Source organism: Otolemur garnettii, unplaced genomic scaffold (assembly GCF_000181295.1).
Source record: "Otolemur garnettii isolate 467f Iridium unplaced genomic scaffold, OtoGar3 scaffold00196, whole genome shotgun sequence".
Lineage (NCBI taxonomy): Eukaryota > Metazoa > Chordata > Mammalia > Primates > Galagidae > Otolemur > Otolemur garnettii.
Window position 1 is genome coordinate 2,013,752 of NW_003852591.1, and position 14,468 is coordinate 2,028,219.

Below are 14,468 nucleotides of genomic sequence, written 5' to 3' on the forward strand. Positions count from 1 at the left end.
GCTCCCCTTCCTGTTCGGTTCCTACGTGCATCGTAGTTTAGAAACCATACATACCAAAGGGGGTGTGCAAACCGACTCCCTCAGACACCCCTTTCACATTCCGTTTCCAGATTTCCTTCTCACTCAGAGGCCCCGATTTCTTAGTGAGTGCTTTAGTGCATTTTTGTTATTGTATTTCCAGTGTAGGAATGATGGTCACCATCCCATCATGCTTTAGATGCCATACGTTTTTTCCTTGAGTGGTAGTTCCCATTACCCATAATTCCTCAAGCCGAACCATCTTCTCCCCTATTGCTCTGTGTAAACTAAATTCCACACCTGTGTGCTTGGCCCTTGGGGGCTCAACCTGGGACAAATGGCATCTCTTCTCTCTCCAACTTTCTCCACCCTCTCATACCTTTTTGTTGTTATTGTTACATCTGTGTAATTTGTGACAAAATTATGAGTCATTTTTTTTGTTAAGAGAGAGAGGATAAAATCTTTTTTTTCTGATTTTTTTTCAAGTGGTACAACTAAATATTTACTAAACATTGTTTCATTGTTTCTGCTTCTCCAAGTTTATCAAAGGTAGATCCTGATTCCTTTTGATCAGTATATGGTTTTGTTATTTTCAAAGCTGGCTAAATGGGGAAGGTTTTATGTTCGTCATGACCCTGCCAAAGCTGGTTAATGTGGTTGGAAACTGAGACTTTGCTGTTAGCTCGGCACTGGTGCCTTCCTGAGCCCAGAGAGCTGCTTGCTCTTTAATGACATCAGCAGGCACTGGACAGTGTCTACTGAATGGCCACAGAGCGTGCTTCTGGCAGCCATCTGGTAGATTTCTGCTGCTTACTGCCAGGTGATGGGGCAGGAGCATGTGGACAGGTCAGCCAGCTCCATGCTCCGCCCAGGACCCGGTTCAGAGACCCCAGAGATGGTGAGCAGCACATTTGCCAAAAGTTGAGAGGTTGCGATCTTCTAATGATAGGAGAATTTGTCATTCGAAAATAGCAAAACCATATGCTAGTCAAAAGGAGTCAGGAATAAGGGAACAAGAATGTTAAAACTGTTCAGTGAGAAATACAGTCCCTGACAGATGATGTCTGGATTTCCTAGATTTATTTTCTTTTTCCCATCTCCTCCCAGTTCTACTTTTCTGCTGCTCACACCCACCTTCGGACCATTGTTGTGCTCTTGTGCGCAGAGCATCCCGCAAAGCTCTTCACATGCCTCTATTTTGTCCTCCCTTCTTGCTTCTCCTGTCCTACCCCAAGCCTTTCCATGGTCACTGGAATTGACTTTGGACTCAAATAGCACTTACTGCATATGGACAAGAGTGGCCTCCTTCCTCGCCTGCCTGGCCTTGTCATCGTGTTGTGTGTTCCAGGCAGGCTCTGTCCACCTTGCTGGCTGTGCACTGCCAGGAGAGAGAGAGATCCTCTCCCTAATTCTACAAAGGCTGCCTCAATGAACTCGCCTCCAAACGCATCCCCTTTTCAACCGTGATAGTTTGGTACCAAGCTGTAAAACCCCAGCTTGAACCTGGCTCAGCCAAAAAGATTATATTTTGGCTCCTGGAAGGCAAGGAGGGGTGGATTTGAACTGGGGAAGGTTAGCAGTGACAGGGAGCCCAAGGACAGCTGGAGCCTCTGGGAGCCCCGGGCGCCTCTGAGTCCTGCCCACCTTCTGCACTGGCCTCATCCTTTTACGACAGGAAGTTATTAGGACACGTGATAAGGCTACACACCTGCTACTGCCGAAACTGGGGAAGGAGGATTGAACCCCGCTTGGGTCAGCGATCTGCTCCTGGACAAATCAGCCATAGCCAGGGCTTACAAGTACACAGTGGCCCCTACAGCAGCCCTGGGGACCTGTCCAAGTGCAATTCTCAGCAGACAGACAGAACCGAAAGAAAGCTGGAGGCACTTGCCTGCCCACCCTGGAGGATGCCTAATTGTCAGGATCTGCTCTGCTCAGATTCCCAGGAGACCCAGCCTAAGTGTCAGCTCCACCAAGAACACTCACTGCATTCCCAGGCAGCACCTCTGTCTCCACGCAAACCTCCCTGCACACCCAAGAAATGGCCCTGGACAGTGTAGAGGCAACCCCAAAAGCCTTTTAATTTCTCTGCTTTAAGCTTAGGTCTTATCCTGCATGGCCAACCTTCATTTCTTCCCGGTGTCTCACTTTGGAAACTCCAGCCCATGAGCATAAGGCACTTCCAGCCCTGATGAGAGAAATAGGAGAGCAAGAAAAAGGCAGTGTCCTCACTTCATCCCTTACACGGTTTCTGCACAGTCTGGAGGTGCTGAGAGCAAAGGGAAGAGTGGACCTCCTTCTCTCTCGCAGTGAGGGTGGTTGCTCACCGGCCATCAGGCCTCGACTACCCCAATTGTGGAGTTAACCCTCTTGGTCGCTCTCTCTGGGAAGGATCAACCACCCCTCTCAAAGCTAGGAAAGCAGTGGAGGCGGCAGAGTGAGGAAAGCCCCTGAAAGCACCTGTGGGAAGGTGCACTTTGCTGCCTCCTGTCTTTTTCACGGAGTAATAACGATACAGAGCGTGACAAATGAAGAGGTGTAGACTCATGAGCGCTGGATTTCTGTGCCTGGGCTGTGAGGATAGCAGTGAAATAAAACATGCTGACGCCATTCCCTGAAAATCCATGCCTCTGTATACCTTGTATCCACTGCCACACCCTCCCCTAGGTAACTTAATTTTGTATCTTCTGTATAAATTTATGTTAAATGATACCTGGCAGATTGGTGGGTCCCCAGAACTTCTAAGTAGTGTTACATGGGGAGGAGAATTCAGATCGCAGATGGAGTTAAGGTTGCTTATGAGTTGACCTTAAAATAGGGAGATTATTCAGGATCACCCAGATGGGCCAGTGTCATCATGGGGGCCCTGAAATACGGAAGAGGGAGACAGAGGAGCTTGTAGGAAAAAGGGGCAGCATGAGAAAGGCCTGGGCAGTTATCTCTGGCTTTGGAGAGGGCAGGGGGCCATAAACCAAGGAACACAGAAGTCTTCAGAAGCTGGGAAAGGCAAGGAAACCCGTTCTCCCCAAGAGCCTCCAGAAGGAACACTGTCCTGCTAACACTGAGACTCATTTCAGACTTCTATCCTGTAGACCTATAAGACAAAACATTTGTGTTGTTTCAAGCTACTAAATTTGTGAAAATTTGTTACAACAGCATTAGAAATTAATATGAAACCTTAATCTCTCCTCTTAGAATCTCAAGAAGATCAGACTGTTCACCCTTTTCCTGTTTAACACACTGGCATCTCCAAGTACCTTGCTGGGCAGGAGTTCCTCATATTGCCCCAAGATACACATGTCCAGTTCTAATGATTCTATACTTCCTGTATCTATCAATAAACTGCAAACTCAAACTGCACATGCCATATAGTCTCACTGTTCCCTTTACAAAGCCTCTAGACTTTCTTTATGTAACTTAACAGACTAGCTTCCCTTTCCCTTCTGCCCTGACACGGGCTGGCTGTGAGGTGATTGTGCCTTCAGCTCTGCTGCCTTGGTTCAGATGGTCAGAACTTTCTGCAGAGGATTTTGCACGCCCTCTGCACACACTCCTCCACAGTGTGTCCCCTGCTTGCCTGATCTGAGAAGCATGATGTGGGCTAGCTCACAGGAACAACGCTATTCATGTTCAATGCCTCTTACAAATGCCTCCTGTGCTCTTAACCTGGGTAGTTACCAAATCCCACCTTGGGCTCTCAATCAAATTCTCCTGAAGGAACATTCCCCATTAAATCTCACCATCTCTCCTCCATCCTCTCCTCTGAAGGCATTCTCAAATTTCTCCAAAGGATACCTGGCTGTGAGCCCGTCTGTAGTTACAGCCTGAGTCATCACGTACCACGTCCCATTTCCTGAGCTGTGTTCTGATCTTTTAAGATGCTGCTGCTCTGGGCTGGTCAGCAGGCAGCAGCTGCACCCTGCAGACTCCTCTGAGTGCCGGAGCACTCGCTGACTCTCACCCCAGCCTCCCCTGGGCCTCCCCTACTGTCCCCTCGCCTAGCACTCACTCAGGGCTCCATCTGGGGACCTATCCATGACTCCTGACCTGGCTGGTTGGACCCCTCCCTTCTCCGTGGAGGTGTGTCCACCTGGACGGTCTGATCAAACACAGCCAGGAGGGATCTAATTATATCCCTAGCCTGTCTCACTGAGGGAGGGAAGAAGAGAAGAGAGAAGGAAATTTCATTTTTGAACCCCTATGTTCTACTTCAGGGATATACATTTCTGGTGTTTTAAAACATTCCTCCCATAACTTGTAATTAACTAGTTTTTTTTTTTCAGTTTTTGGCCAGGGCCAGGTTTGAATCCACCACCTCTGGTATATGGGGCTGGCGCCCTACTCCTTGAGCCACAGGTGCCACCCCTATAATTAACTAGTTTTAAAAGGCCCTACCTTTTGCCTTGAGCTGCCAAGTTGATGCCTTTTATTTGCTATACAAAGCCAGCTGAGGCTGGGATGATTGGAGTGGCTGAGAGAAGCATCCTAGGAGGACAGAGGGGCCATGGCTGAGGGGAGCCCCCAGACTCTGATTGGAAGCCACGGATGCCCAAGTGTCTCATAATCAGGAGAGCCCCTCAATGCTCCTCATGACTCAGACACCCTGGATTGCCACAGTATAGGTACCTTGAACAGGACTTGGGTTACCTGCAGTTGCCTGTGGCTGGTTAATCTTTCTGCTGATCTGAACAAAGGAGACCAGTGACCAAGTTTGTTCACATTCCTCACAGAGGGTTGGATAACGTGCAAACTGGTCCCCAAATGCAGGAGGAGCTGAGAACCAAAGAACAAGGCAGACAAATCCATTTTGTCAGTAAAGGGTGATTTACTGGGGAGCTGATGGATGGGAGCATGGTCTTGGATGGCAGCAAGACGGGTAGACCTCTGCATCCCAGACCCGGTACTTGTGTGCCATGGTGAAGGGGGTACATGCTTTGCCAAGACAAGGAAAGGCCACCCTCCAGAACAGGCTAGAAGGCGCTGTGTGTCATAGCCTATGATTCCAGCAATAAGCTGAAAGCTGCTTTGATCTAAAGGCAGGATTTATATTACAGTAACAAGCACATGTTATTACACTGTATTTACTACACTAGTAAATAAAGGAACCAGAAGGCATTCACAGGACTGGGGTTATGTGGAAGTCAGCAAGGCAGATTGGCTTCCAAGATACAGTCACTCTCGCCTCCAAAGTCCCTCCAAAAGATATATCCAAGTCCTCACCTGTGGAGCCTCTGAATGTAACCTCATTAGGAAAAGAGTCTTGAAAGATGAAATTAAGTTAAGGATCTCCAGATGAGATCATCAGGCATCATGGGTTATCTAGAAGGACCTAATCCAATGACAAGTGTCCTTATAGGAGAAAAAAGAGAAGATGACAGAGAGAAGTCCATGTGAAGACAAAGACAGAGATTAGAGCTATGAAGCCACAGCCACGGCATCCCCGGAGCCACCAGAAACTGGAGGAGGCGAGAAAGGATTCTCCCCCAGAGCCTGGGGAAGGAGCGCAGCCCAACCAACACTCCAAAACTGAGTATAAACTTCCACTGTTTTCAGTCACCAAGTTTATAGTAATTTATGACAGCAGTGCTAGGAAACTAACATATTCCTCCATATACAAAGGCTGTTTCTTTCAGGAAGACTAAAATCAGCCCAAGCAGCAAAGGAGTGGCTCCCTGTTGCAGCACCGACTTACGCCTTGACCCTTTCTGCAGAGGCTTTCCTACAGCCCCCTTGCCTGTTCTCTCTGTCTGAGATGCTCTGCAGGACTTGTCGATCCTGGCCTGGGCAAGATGTGCACGCAGCTTGCAGGAGGTTTACAGGGCAGGTGATGCACCTGTCCTATGCATGGTGCTTCCAATTATATATTGCATATTTGGAGAAAATTTTCAAGCTTCTTTTGAGATGCTTTCCCATTCCCTGTCACAATGGTCCTGAGTGCTCAAAAAGGCCATTACATGACATATGACAAGCTTGACAAAGATCAGTTAATGACTGCACCAAGAATGAAACCCAAAACTTTTCACCTTGAACCACTTCTTCATCAACCCTGCTGGGTGCCCCCTAGGATGGCGAGAAGGCTCCAAGGTATCAGAACATTTCTGTGTTCATCTTTAAAACCAAAAGTAGCAGAGGCTCCTTCCTTTTGATTTGATGAATAAAACATCTCACGTCCTGAGCCCTTCAGAAAATTGAGTAGTAAGCTGTGGTTCTCCTCAAACCTTAAGGTGTGTGTGAATCACCTGAATCAACCTTATCAAAATGCAGGCCCAAACTCAGCAATCTGGGGCAGAGCCTGAGAGTCTACATTTCCAACAAGCTCCCTGGTGACACGTGTGCTGCTGCTTCATGGGATCCCACTTTGAGCAGCAATGAGATGGAGATGCTCATTTCCCTACATTTGCAGCATTGAGCTAATTGGACATGCTTGCCCTTTGCAGTTCCATGGAAGGAATTATGGCTTCCACTTGGCTGTTGTGGAAGAGCTTGCTGACACACAAGCTGGCAATGCTTGGGGGAAAGTTGTGTTGTGGATCAATACCATAAAAATATTTATAGCTTTTGGCCAAATAATTCAACTTATGGATGTGAATTCTAAATAAATAACCCAGAAAATGAAACACCTCTATGAACTATGATGTTCTCCTATAGCACTGCATGCTAAAAGGAAGTCTGTGTCTAAGATAAAGTAAATGATTAAATTATAATAAATTCTCTCAAGACACTATTGTAGACAATGTTTATCTTCTCTCTGTCCCCAAAGCAATAGTCACTAAAGGAGTAAAAATGGTCTGAACTCACCAGGTGAACAAATTAACGATGAATGGTTTCAACACATTTTTCCAAGATAGAAAAATCTACAGAATTGGGAGGTGTAAACACAGGCTCCTGTTTCTTTTGTAATATTTTAATTTTTTAACTGGGCAGTGAGTACAATCGTGATTTTCTGTTGTTTTCATATCTTTCTGTATGCCTGAAATATGATAAAATGTTATAAAATTAAGTAAATGGGGACAAGTGACAAATGTTATAACCTACATGTTGGGAGTGGGAGTATTGTAATGGAACCAGTTTGCCCAAACAAATCTATTCTTGGCTCTTGAAGGCACCAGGGACCTCAGGACCCAGGGACCATGGGAGGAAAGAATGAGCCATGGGGCTAACAGGGAAGAAGAGGAATAGTCAAATCTGGTTCTGGAGCCCATAGGTCTCCTGCCCCACTGGGAAACGATCTCTCCCATTCACCACCACCATAGAAGGGCCAGTTTATTCTCCAGAGCAGGGATCCTCAAACTTTTTAAACAGGGGGCCAGTTCACTGTCCCTCAGACCATTGGAGGGCCAGACTGTGGGCCCCGGGACGAGTCGGCTGCTAAGCAGGATAAGCAGCGGCGGCAAAAACACCCGGCGGGCCGGATAAATGTCCTAGGCAGGCCGCATGTGGCCTGTGGGCCGTAGTTTGAGGATGCCTGCCCCAAAGAAACGGAGCCACGCAAGCTCAGAACTCAGCATATCACATTTCATAAGAGGTCAGCTGAAAACAAGAGAATTAGTGGAAGCTCAATATACTGAACTGTGGGGCCTGTGAGAGCAGAAAGATGTGATCTCTATCCTCCCCATCATAAGGGTCACAGCTGGCTGACACTCTGATAACAAGAGATAGATTAACAAGAGAAAAGCATAACAAATTTATTTAATCAAAGTTTTATGTGACACAGGAGACTTCAGAAATGAAGACCCAAAGACCCAGGGAAAACTGTATTTTTATGCTTCCATTCCATGAAGAATGGACAGAGGCTTGTGATTGGATAGAGGGACCGATCTAATACTGACAGACTGAGGGGAAACCAGCAGGACCCGGCAGTGCAGATTCTTCTTGGCTTCTCTCAGTAGCATTTCTACCTCCCAGGCATGGGGCAGGGGCAAAACCCCTCTGGAATGAAGGTCTTCAAGAGAGAAGGAAGAGAGTGACCTTTCTAGGTTTGTGGACAGCTTTAGGAGAAAAGGGTTCTACACTCTCTGATCTCCCTTGAGGAAGAAGAATTCTTGTTTCTATGACTCACGGAGAAGAAGAGGGGCAGGATGGGAAAGGCTCAGAAAGACTTTGCTTCTAAGGCCTTGTCAGTCTCCTAATTTAGTGCAAAGTACTCAGCATGCTGAGGTGCCATACTTTGGGGTACCATGTTCTGAGGCCTAACAGACCCTTGGCCCCTCCCTGCCCCTAGTCCCGGGCCTCTAGGAGCCAGACATATATACGCACAGGCTGGAGACTGAAATTACAACCTATGGGCCAAACTGACTTCCTTCTGGTTTTGCAAATAAACATTTTATGGGAACACAATCAAATGCATTTGTTTGAAAGTTGTCTATGGCTGTTTTCTTGCTACAACATTAGAACTGAATAGTTCCAACAAACAGTGTGTGTCCCACACAGCCACAAAACCTAAAATATTTACTAGTGGGGCCTTGCAGAAAAAGCTTGAGAAAAATAGCTGACCCCAGAAGAAAGATGCCAGATTTCTCATGTGAAGCACTGGTTAAAAGATTGACAAACTGCCCCATAACCCAACAATGAAGCCATCGCTGATAAGGCCTGTCCACACACATTCAGCCTCCAAGCAGGTTTGAGGGTCTCACTCTTAAACACAAATGAATGTCCGAAGATTTTTCAGATACTCAAAGAAAGCCCCAGCGTGAAAGAGTTGGATCAAAATAAAAAGACTAAAAGGAGCTTAGAGGAACTGAAAACAATTTGACAATCAGAAGAAACTTACAATAAAAATGGAGAATTCTTATATTCTAAGATATAAGAAGATAGTTCATCTGTAAAACAATAGTGAACTCTGGAAACATAAGAAAGTGATGGCTTAAAATAAAAAAAAAGAATAGGTAACCCCTCAAACAAAAATACAAGTGGTTAAGAGATGGAAGGAAAAATTAAATCAACAGTTCAGGATTTCCAATATTTAACAAGAAAACAAAGAAAATGGAGGATAAGAAATTAGTGAAAAAAATAGTATAAAAAAATCTCTCAGGAAATGTCTTAGATATTGTACATTATCCCCAGAACAGTGAATGAAAACAACCAACAAGAGCCATAAAATTTCAAAGAGAAATAAAGAAAAGATTCTAAGTTGACAGAGAGAAAAGAAACTGAACAAAATAACAGAATCAAACTGGATCCAGACTTCTCAATAGTAACATGAGATGCCCCTCAAAAAGCGGAATAATGTCTCAGAATTCTAAAGGCAAACGATTTTAACCTAGTGTTCTATCTTCGGCAGTATCAGTTAAGTATGGAGAGAAAATAACAGCACTTTTAGACTTGCAAGGACTCTTGTGCCCCCTTTGTTAGGAAACCACTAAAGCAGTGGTTCTCAACCTTCCTAATGCCACAGCCCTTTAATACAGTTCCTGTGGGTCGCGACCCACAGGTTGAGAACCACTGCACTAATGGTTGTGCTTCAACACAACCAGAGAGTAACGCCAAGAGACAGATCTGGGAAACAAGGGCTCCCACACGGAAGTGAAGAAGGCCCAGGACAATGGTTTTACATCACGCCTGTAGAGAAAGCAGTCCAGATTGGAGCAAGATGACTTATGACTTGAGGCAGAGGACCCCCCAGGAGACAGGGGGACTGAACCAATCGAGGATTTGATGTGGTTAAGATGTGGGGAAATCATTGACTGATGTTGTATAGGTTTGTTAAAATTCTGGAAAAAAGATACTACTTAGTTGAATAGCAAGCAATTTCTATCTAGTTTAATAATGTAAACGCTGACCATTGATTTAACAACAATTGTTTGACAAGTCTATTTGGAGGATTGTTGGAGGAAAAGGAAAGGAGAACAGAGGACTGAGGAACAGAAAGTTAAATCGAAAACAGCTGGAAAAACATATCATTTAGAAATAAAAGTAAATGTTAGAAGGAAGAACCAGAAGGTGGAAGTTGATGCCTTTCGGAGAAGGGATAGGAGAAAAAACAATATCGCTTTTGGTTTTTTAGTATATGTAAAATCATTACATACTATTTTATTATTTTAATTACTCATCTACATTTTGATAAAAATTAAAAATAATCTAAAAATTAAAAAAATCTAAATTATGTTAATCTATAAGATTAAAATATCTATTAGTCTATAATTACAACTGAAAAAATTAAGTCGCTTTATTGAAAAAATGTTTGTATTAACTCCTTGAGATCTGCCAGGATGTAAAGTCTTTAAAATAAGAAAGTCCTTCAGTTGGAAGGGCTGGGCTGACAGGCAGGTGCTCCAGAGGCCTTGAGATCCATAGACTGGATGAGCAGGCAATACACAACTGGATTTGGACTAGTGTATCAGTAAGGCTCGCGTGACCAGGCAGAAATGCACCAAGGTTTAAGAGAAGAGTCAAGTAGGGAGAAAAAATATAAAGTGTATGTCACGTTGCACACTATGATTGCAACAATGTGGAAATGATATGTTCAGAGTGAGAGGAAATACGGACAAATGAAAACAGTAGGATTCGGTACATCAGAAATGGCGGTGAAGATCTTTTTTTTCTTTAATTTAGAATTATAGGAAGACTGCCGTGATACTTGTGTAAAATGGAATAAAAGCCTGTTCTTTAGGAAATCAGTGGCGTTCTCTGCTCTGCTTTCCTCCTGCAGCTTAATTGCTTACACGGAACAGTATGTGGAATACGATCCCTTGATAACACCAGCTGAGCCGTCCAATCCTTGGATCAGCGATGATGTCACTTTGTGGGACATAGAGATGAGGTAAAAAAAAAAAAAAATGTTTTTTCGGTTTGGGAGGAGAAGGAATGTAGGGGAAAAAAAGTCCATAAGATCGTGAGATCACCTTATCTCCTATCTTAATCTGACTCCTCATTGCTAAAACAGAAACCTGTCAAGTAACCTCCCTCAAGTTCATTCTACTTTTCCCCCGTTCCTACCCCTTAAGCTGTGATTTGTATGTGGATCATCTGCAGCTTCTCTCTGACATTTCTCTGACCCTTTGGGACAGTCCCTCACCATTCCCTGGATCTGATTGCTGGAAAGAAAGGATCTGTTGGCCCAATTTTTTCTTTTTTTCTTTTCTTATTTGCCTGCAGCAACAGCACCTGTAACATCTAGCACTTGTCCTCTGCTGGCAGCCCCACAGGAACTGTCTCCCCTGGAATCCTCGCACCCAGTAAACACTTTTACTCCCACTGTGGAGCAGATGAGGAAACTGAGGCCCAGAGGAGGTCCCGGACTTGCCCAAAGTCACAGGGGTAGTACATGGCAGGGCCTGGAAGGCAGGCAGAGGCTCCAGAGCCATGGTTTTCATCACTCTGCTTTTCTGGAGTATCTGGCAGCAGGAATCGCACCGGTGGTAGCTCCTCCCCTGTGAGGGAAGCAAGTGTGTTTACTTCCTAGCTGAGGAACTGAAGCCCAGAGGGACCTGGATCACTTTCAGACCCGCAGAAGGAAAGGCGCAGATCAATCTAGCGATCTAGCGCGGCTGCCTCCGCTCTCCTGCTTTCATTTCCTCTCTCCTTTCTCTGCCCCTCTCACACTGTCTTTCCCTTTGCTCTTTTTCTGGCATCTTTCTGGGAAATGAAAAACTTTCTAAAAAGTAATAAAAGTCAAAGACGCTCACTATTGAAAGTTTAAACTATCCAGATGTGCACAAAGAAAATAACTCTCTCTTCCTCCAAACCATTCCCATCTTCCAAGAAGAACCTTTGTTTATACCTTGGTGCTGGAGTTTCCCGACTGCATTGGGACACCCTGAGGCACTGCAGGGACTCTTGGGGTTGCCACGAGAGAGTCTAAATATTTGAAGGAAACATAGCAATGTTGGACATGGGTCAGATATTGCATAAACTACTAGATAAAGGTAGTTGAGTTTCTGTGGGTTTTTTTTTTTTTTTGAGACAGAGTCTCACTATGTTGCCCTGACTAGAGTGCTGTGGCATCACAGCTCACAGCAACCTGAAACTCTTGGGCTTAAGCAAGAGTCCCAAGTAGCTGGGACTACAGGTGCCTGCCACAAGGCCTGGCTATTTTGTTGTTGTCATTGTCGTCTAGCAGGCTCAGGCCAGGCTCAAACCCACCAGCCCTAGTGTATGTGACCAGCACCCTAACCACTAAGCTATGGGCACTGAGCCAAGGTTGTTCAGTTTCAGCATCAGAGAACATTACATCCCTTTCAGTGATGTCAATGAGGTCTTTGCAAATCTGAGTTTTCATAGCAGTCACTGTGATAAAAAGTAAATACTGTGCAGAAATCAACACGGACTAAGAAATAAGAGTGGTAAGGTACAATCTGATTCCAAAGTTTATAAAAATGTGCAGTGCACAGCAGGTGTGTGCTGTGGTTATTTAAGAATGAAATTCAAGTGTTTTTTTCTATCAATTTATATGTATTTTAAACAGCTACTAAGATGTGAAGACATAATATTTAGTTAATTGGTCATGACTTTAATTAATGAAGGGGCCCAGGGGAACCATGAAAAAAACACTAACTGTACTGTGAACTCAGAAAGTTCCAGTGTTTGCCCCATTGGATTTGCATTATAAGATATATAATATCTTATTCTTTTGTATAATTGGGATTATTATACATTTGTTGTCCAATTTTTTTAATCAATAATATATCATGACCATCTCTCCCTATAAACACATGTGGATCCACCTTATCCTTTTTAATAGCTACATATAATGGCCCATGGCATGAATGAGGTAAAATTTACCTTACCAGTCCCTTCGTCATAAATTGAGGTTGTGTCCTTTTTTTTTTTTTTTGCTAACATAAACAATGATTCAAGGAACATCCTGTGTACGCATCCAATGTTTTCTTTACTTTAAATTTTCCAGGAGGAGAATGAGGAATGGCATGCCTAATTTGAGTTCATGTTCCCAGATCCTTCTTGAGCAAAACTATAATGAATTGCTTTCATGCTCTTAGCTTAAAAGGGCCCATTTCCCTATATCCCAAGAATTATCTATCTTTTTATCTTTGCAAATCTGATAGGTTAAAGAAATTCTCATTTTACTTTTTATTTCTTTGGTAACGTATCTGAGAATCTTTTCATGTGATTATTGGATACGCATTTTTCTTTTGCGACTTGCCTGTTCTTTGCCCATTTTCCTAGTTGTCTGTTTCACTTTGACTATTGGGGTGGAGAACAGTCATATTAACAGTCATGTTAAATCATACATTTTAACTCTTCCTTGATATTTTTTCTGAATCTCATTCTTTCTTGTTTCTTTTCCCTGACTTCCTTTATTTACATCAGCTTCTTTCAAACTCTCGTTTCTCTTCTAGTTCCATTAACTTTTAACTGTTTTAACTGAAAATGTCATTAATTCATACAAATAATTGTAAAAAGTAGAAGTTTCCTTTACCTCCTCTGAGTCCCGTTCTTCCTCAGAGGAATGTTACCTTAATATATTTTAAAGCAATATTTTTTAACTTATATTTCTGTGAACATGGAAAAAATAAAAGTAGGCTGTGTGTATCTTTATGATCTGTGATGTGCCCTTGATAGTTCCATTTGATCTAATCCAAGAATTCAGCTCTTCCTTTCACTCAGGATTTTTTTCTCTGCTTTGTTGACGTACCCTAATTACTGCTGCTCTTTTGTCTGATCTGCCTTCACTTCCCAGGAAATCCTTTGGTGGAAACTCTGGGCCCCTAGGATGGAGCTCCCATACCGCTTACCTTTTCTTTGTCATAATTTCCATCTCTTAGTCTTCATTCTATATACAAAGGATAGAATTCCTTGGATTGCTCTTCTAGGTCACCAGTTTGGTTTTCAACGGTGTCTCTCCTATCCTTTTATACTTTAATGAGTTTTTGTTCTCCTACTGGGTGTTGAGAGTGGACGACAATTGTGCTTTTTCATTTCTAAGACTTCTTACTCTGGACTTTTCTTTTCCTAGTATCAGGCTCCAAATGAAGGTAAGGCACAGATTTTCCTCATATTGCATTTTTTTCACATGTTGATGTCTCCCCTCTGTATCTGCCTCTTCGTCTGTTTCTCTAGGGGCTACTTATTAGAGGATGGCTGTTCCTAGTCATTGCTTCCTTAATTCTGACCAATGCTCAGAGTCGATCATTCTTCTCACATGCCCAGGAATTTGGACGACTGCTCTGTTTAATAAATGAAGGTTTTGGCTTTTAATCCTGCACCACCTGGAAATTTATTTAAAATACTAATGCCCTGTCCCCACCCAGGGCCAATTATTTTAGCAGTTCTGGCAACGAGGCACTGGTACCTTTTTTAACTCTCCCCAAGTGACTCCCACATGCAGCCCTGGTCTAGGACAGTAGCTAGTGAGGGCTCCCCCAGCATTTGTGGGACCAGTGGTTCCTGCTGTGCACCAGGATTAGCTGGGGTGCTCATTAAAAATGCAGGTGTGGGCTCGGTGCCTGTGGCTCAAGCGGCTAAGGCGCCAGCCACATAAACCTAAGGTGGCA

The 14,468-nt window shown here is 44.0% G+C and overlaps 1 protein-coding gene across 2 annotated transcripts in view; it reads left to right on the forward strand.

Annotated features, from left to right (window-relative positions):
* Positions 1-14,468, forward strand: part of RGS6 (regulator of G protein signaling 6) — a 582,828-nt gene that overhangs the window by 502,336 nt on the left and 66,024 nt on the right. For both annotated transcript variants that reach the window (XM_003801053.3, XM_012812220.2), the window contains exon 13: positions 10,667-10,777. In XM_003801053.3, coding sequence (XP_003801101.1) covers positions 10,667-10,777 — 111 coding nt within the window. The remainder of the gene's footprint in view (positions 1-10,666; positions 10,778-14,468) is intronic.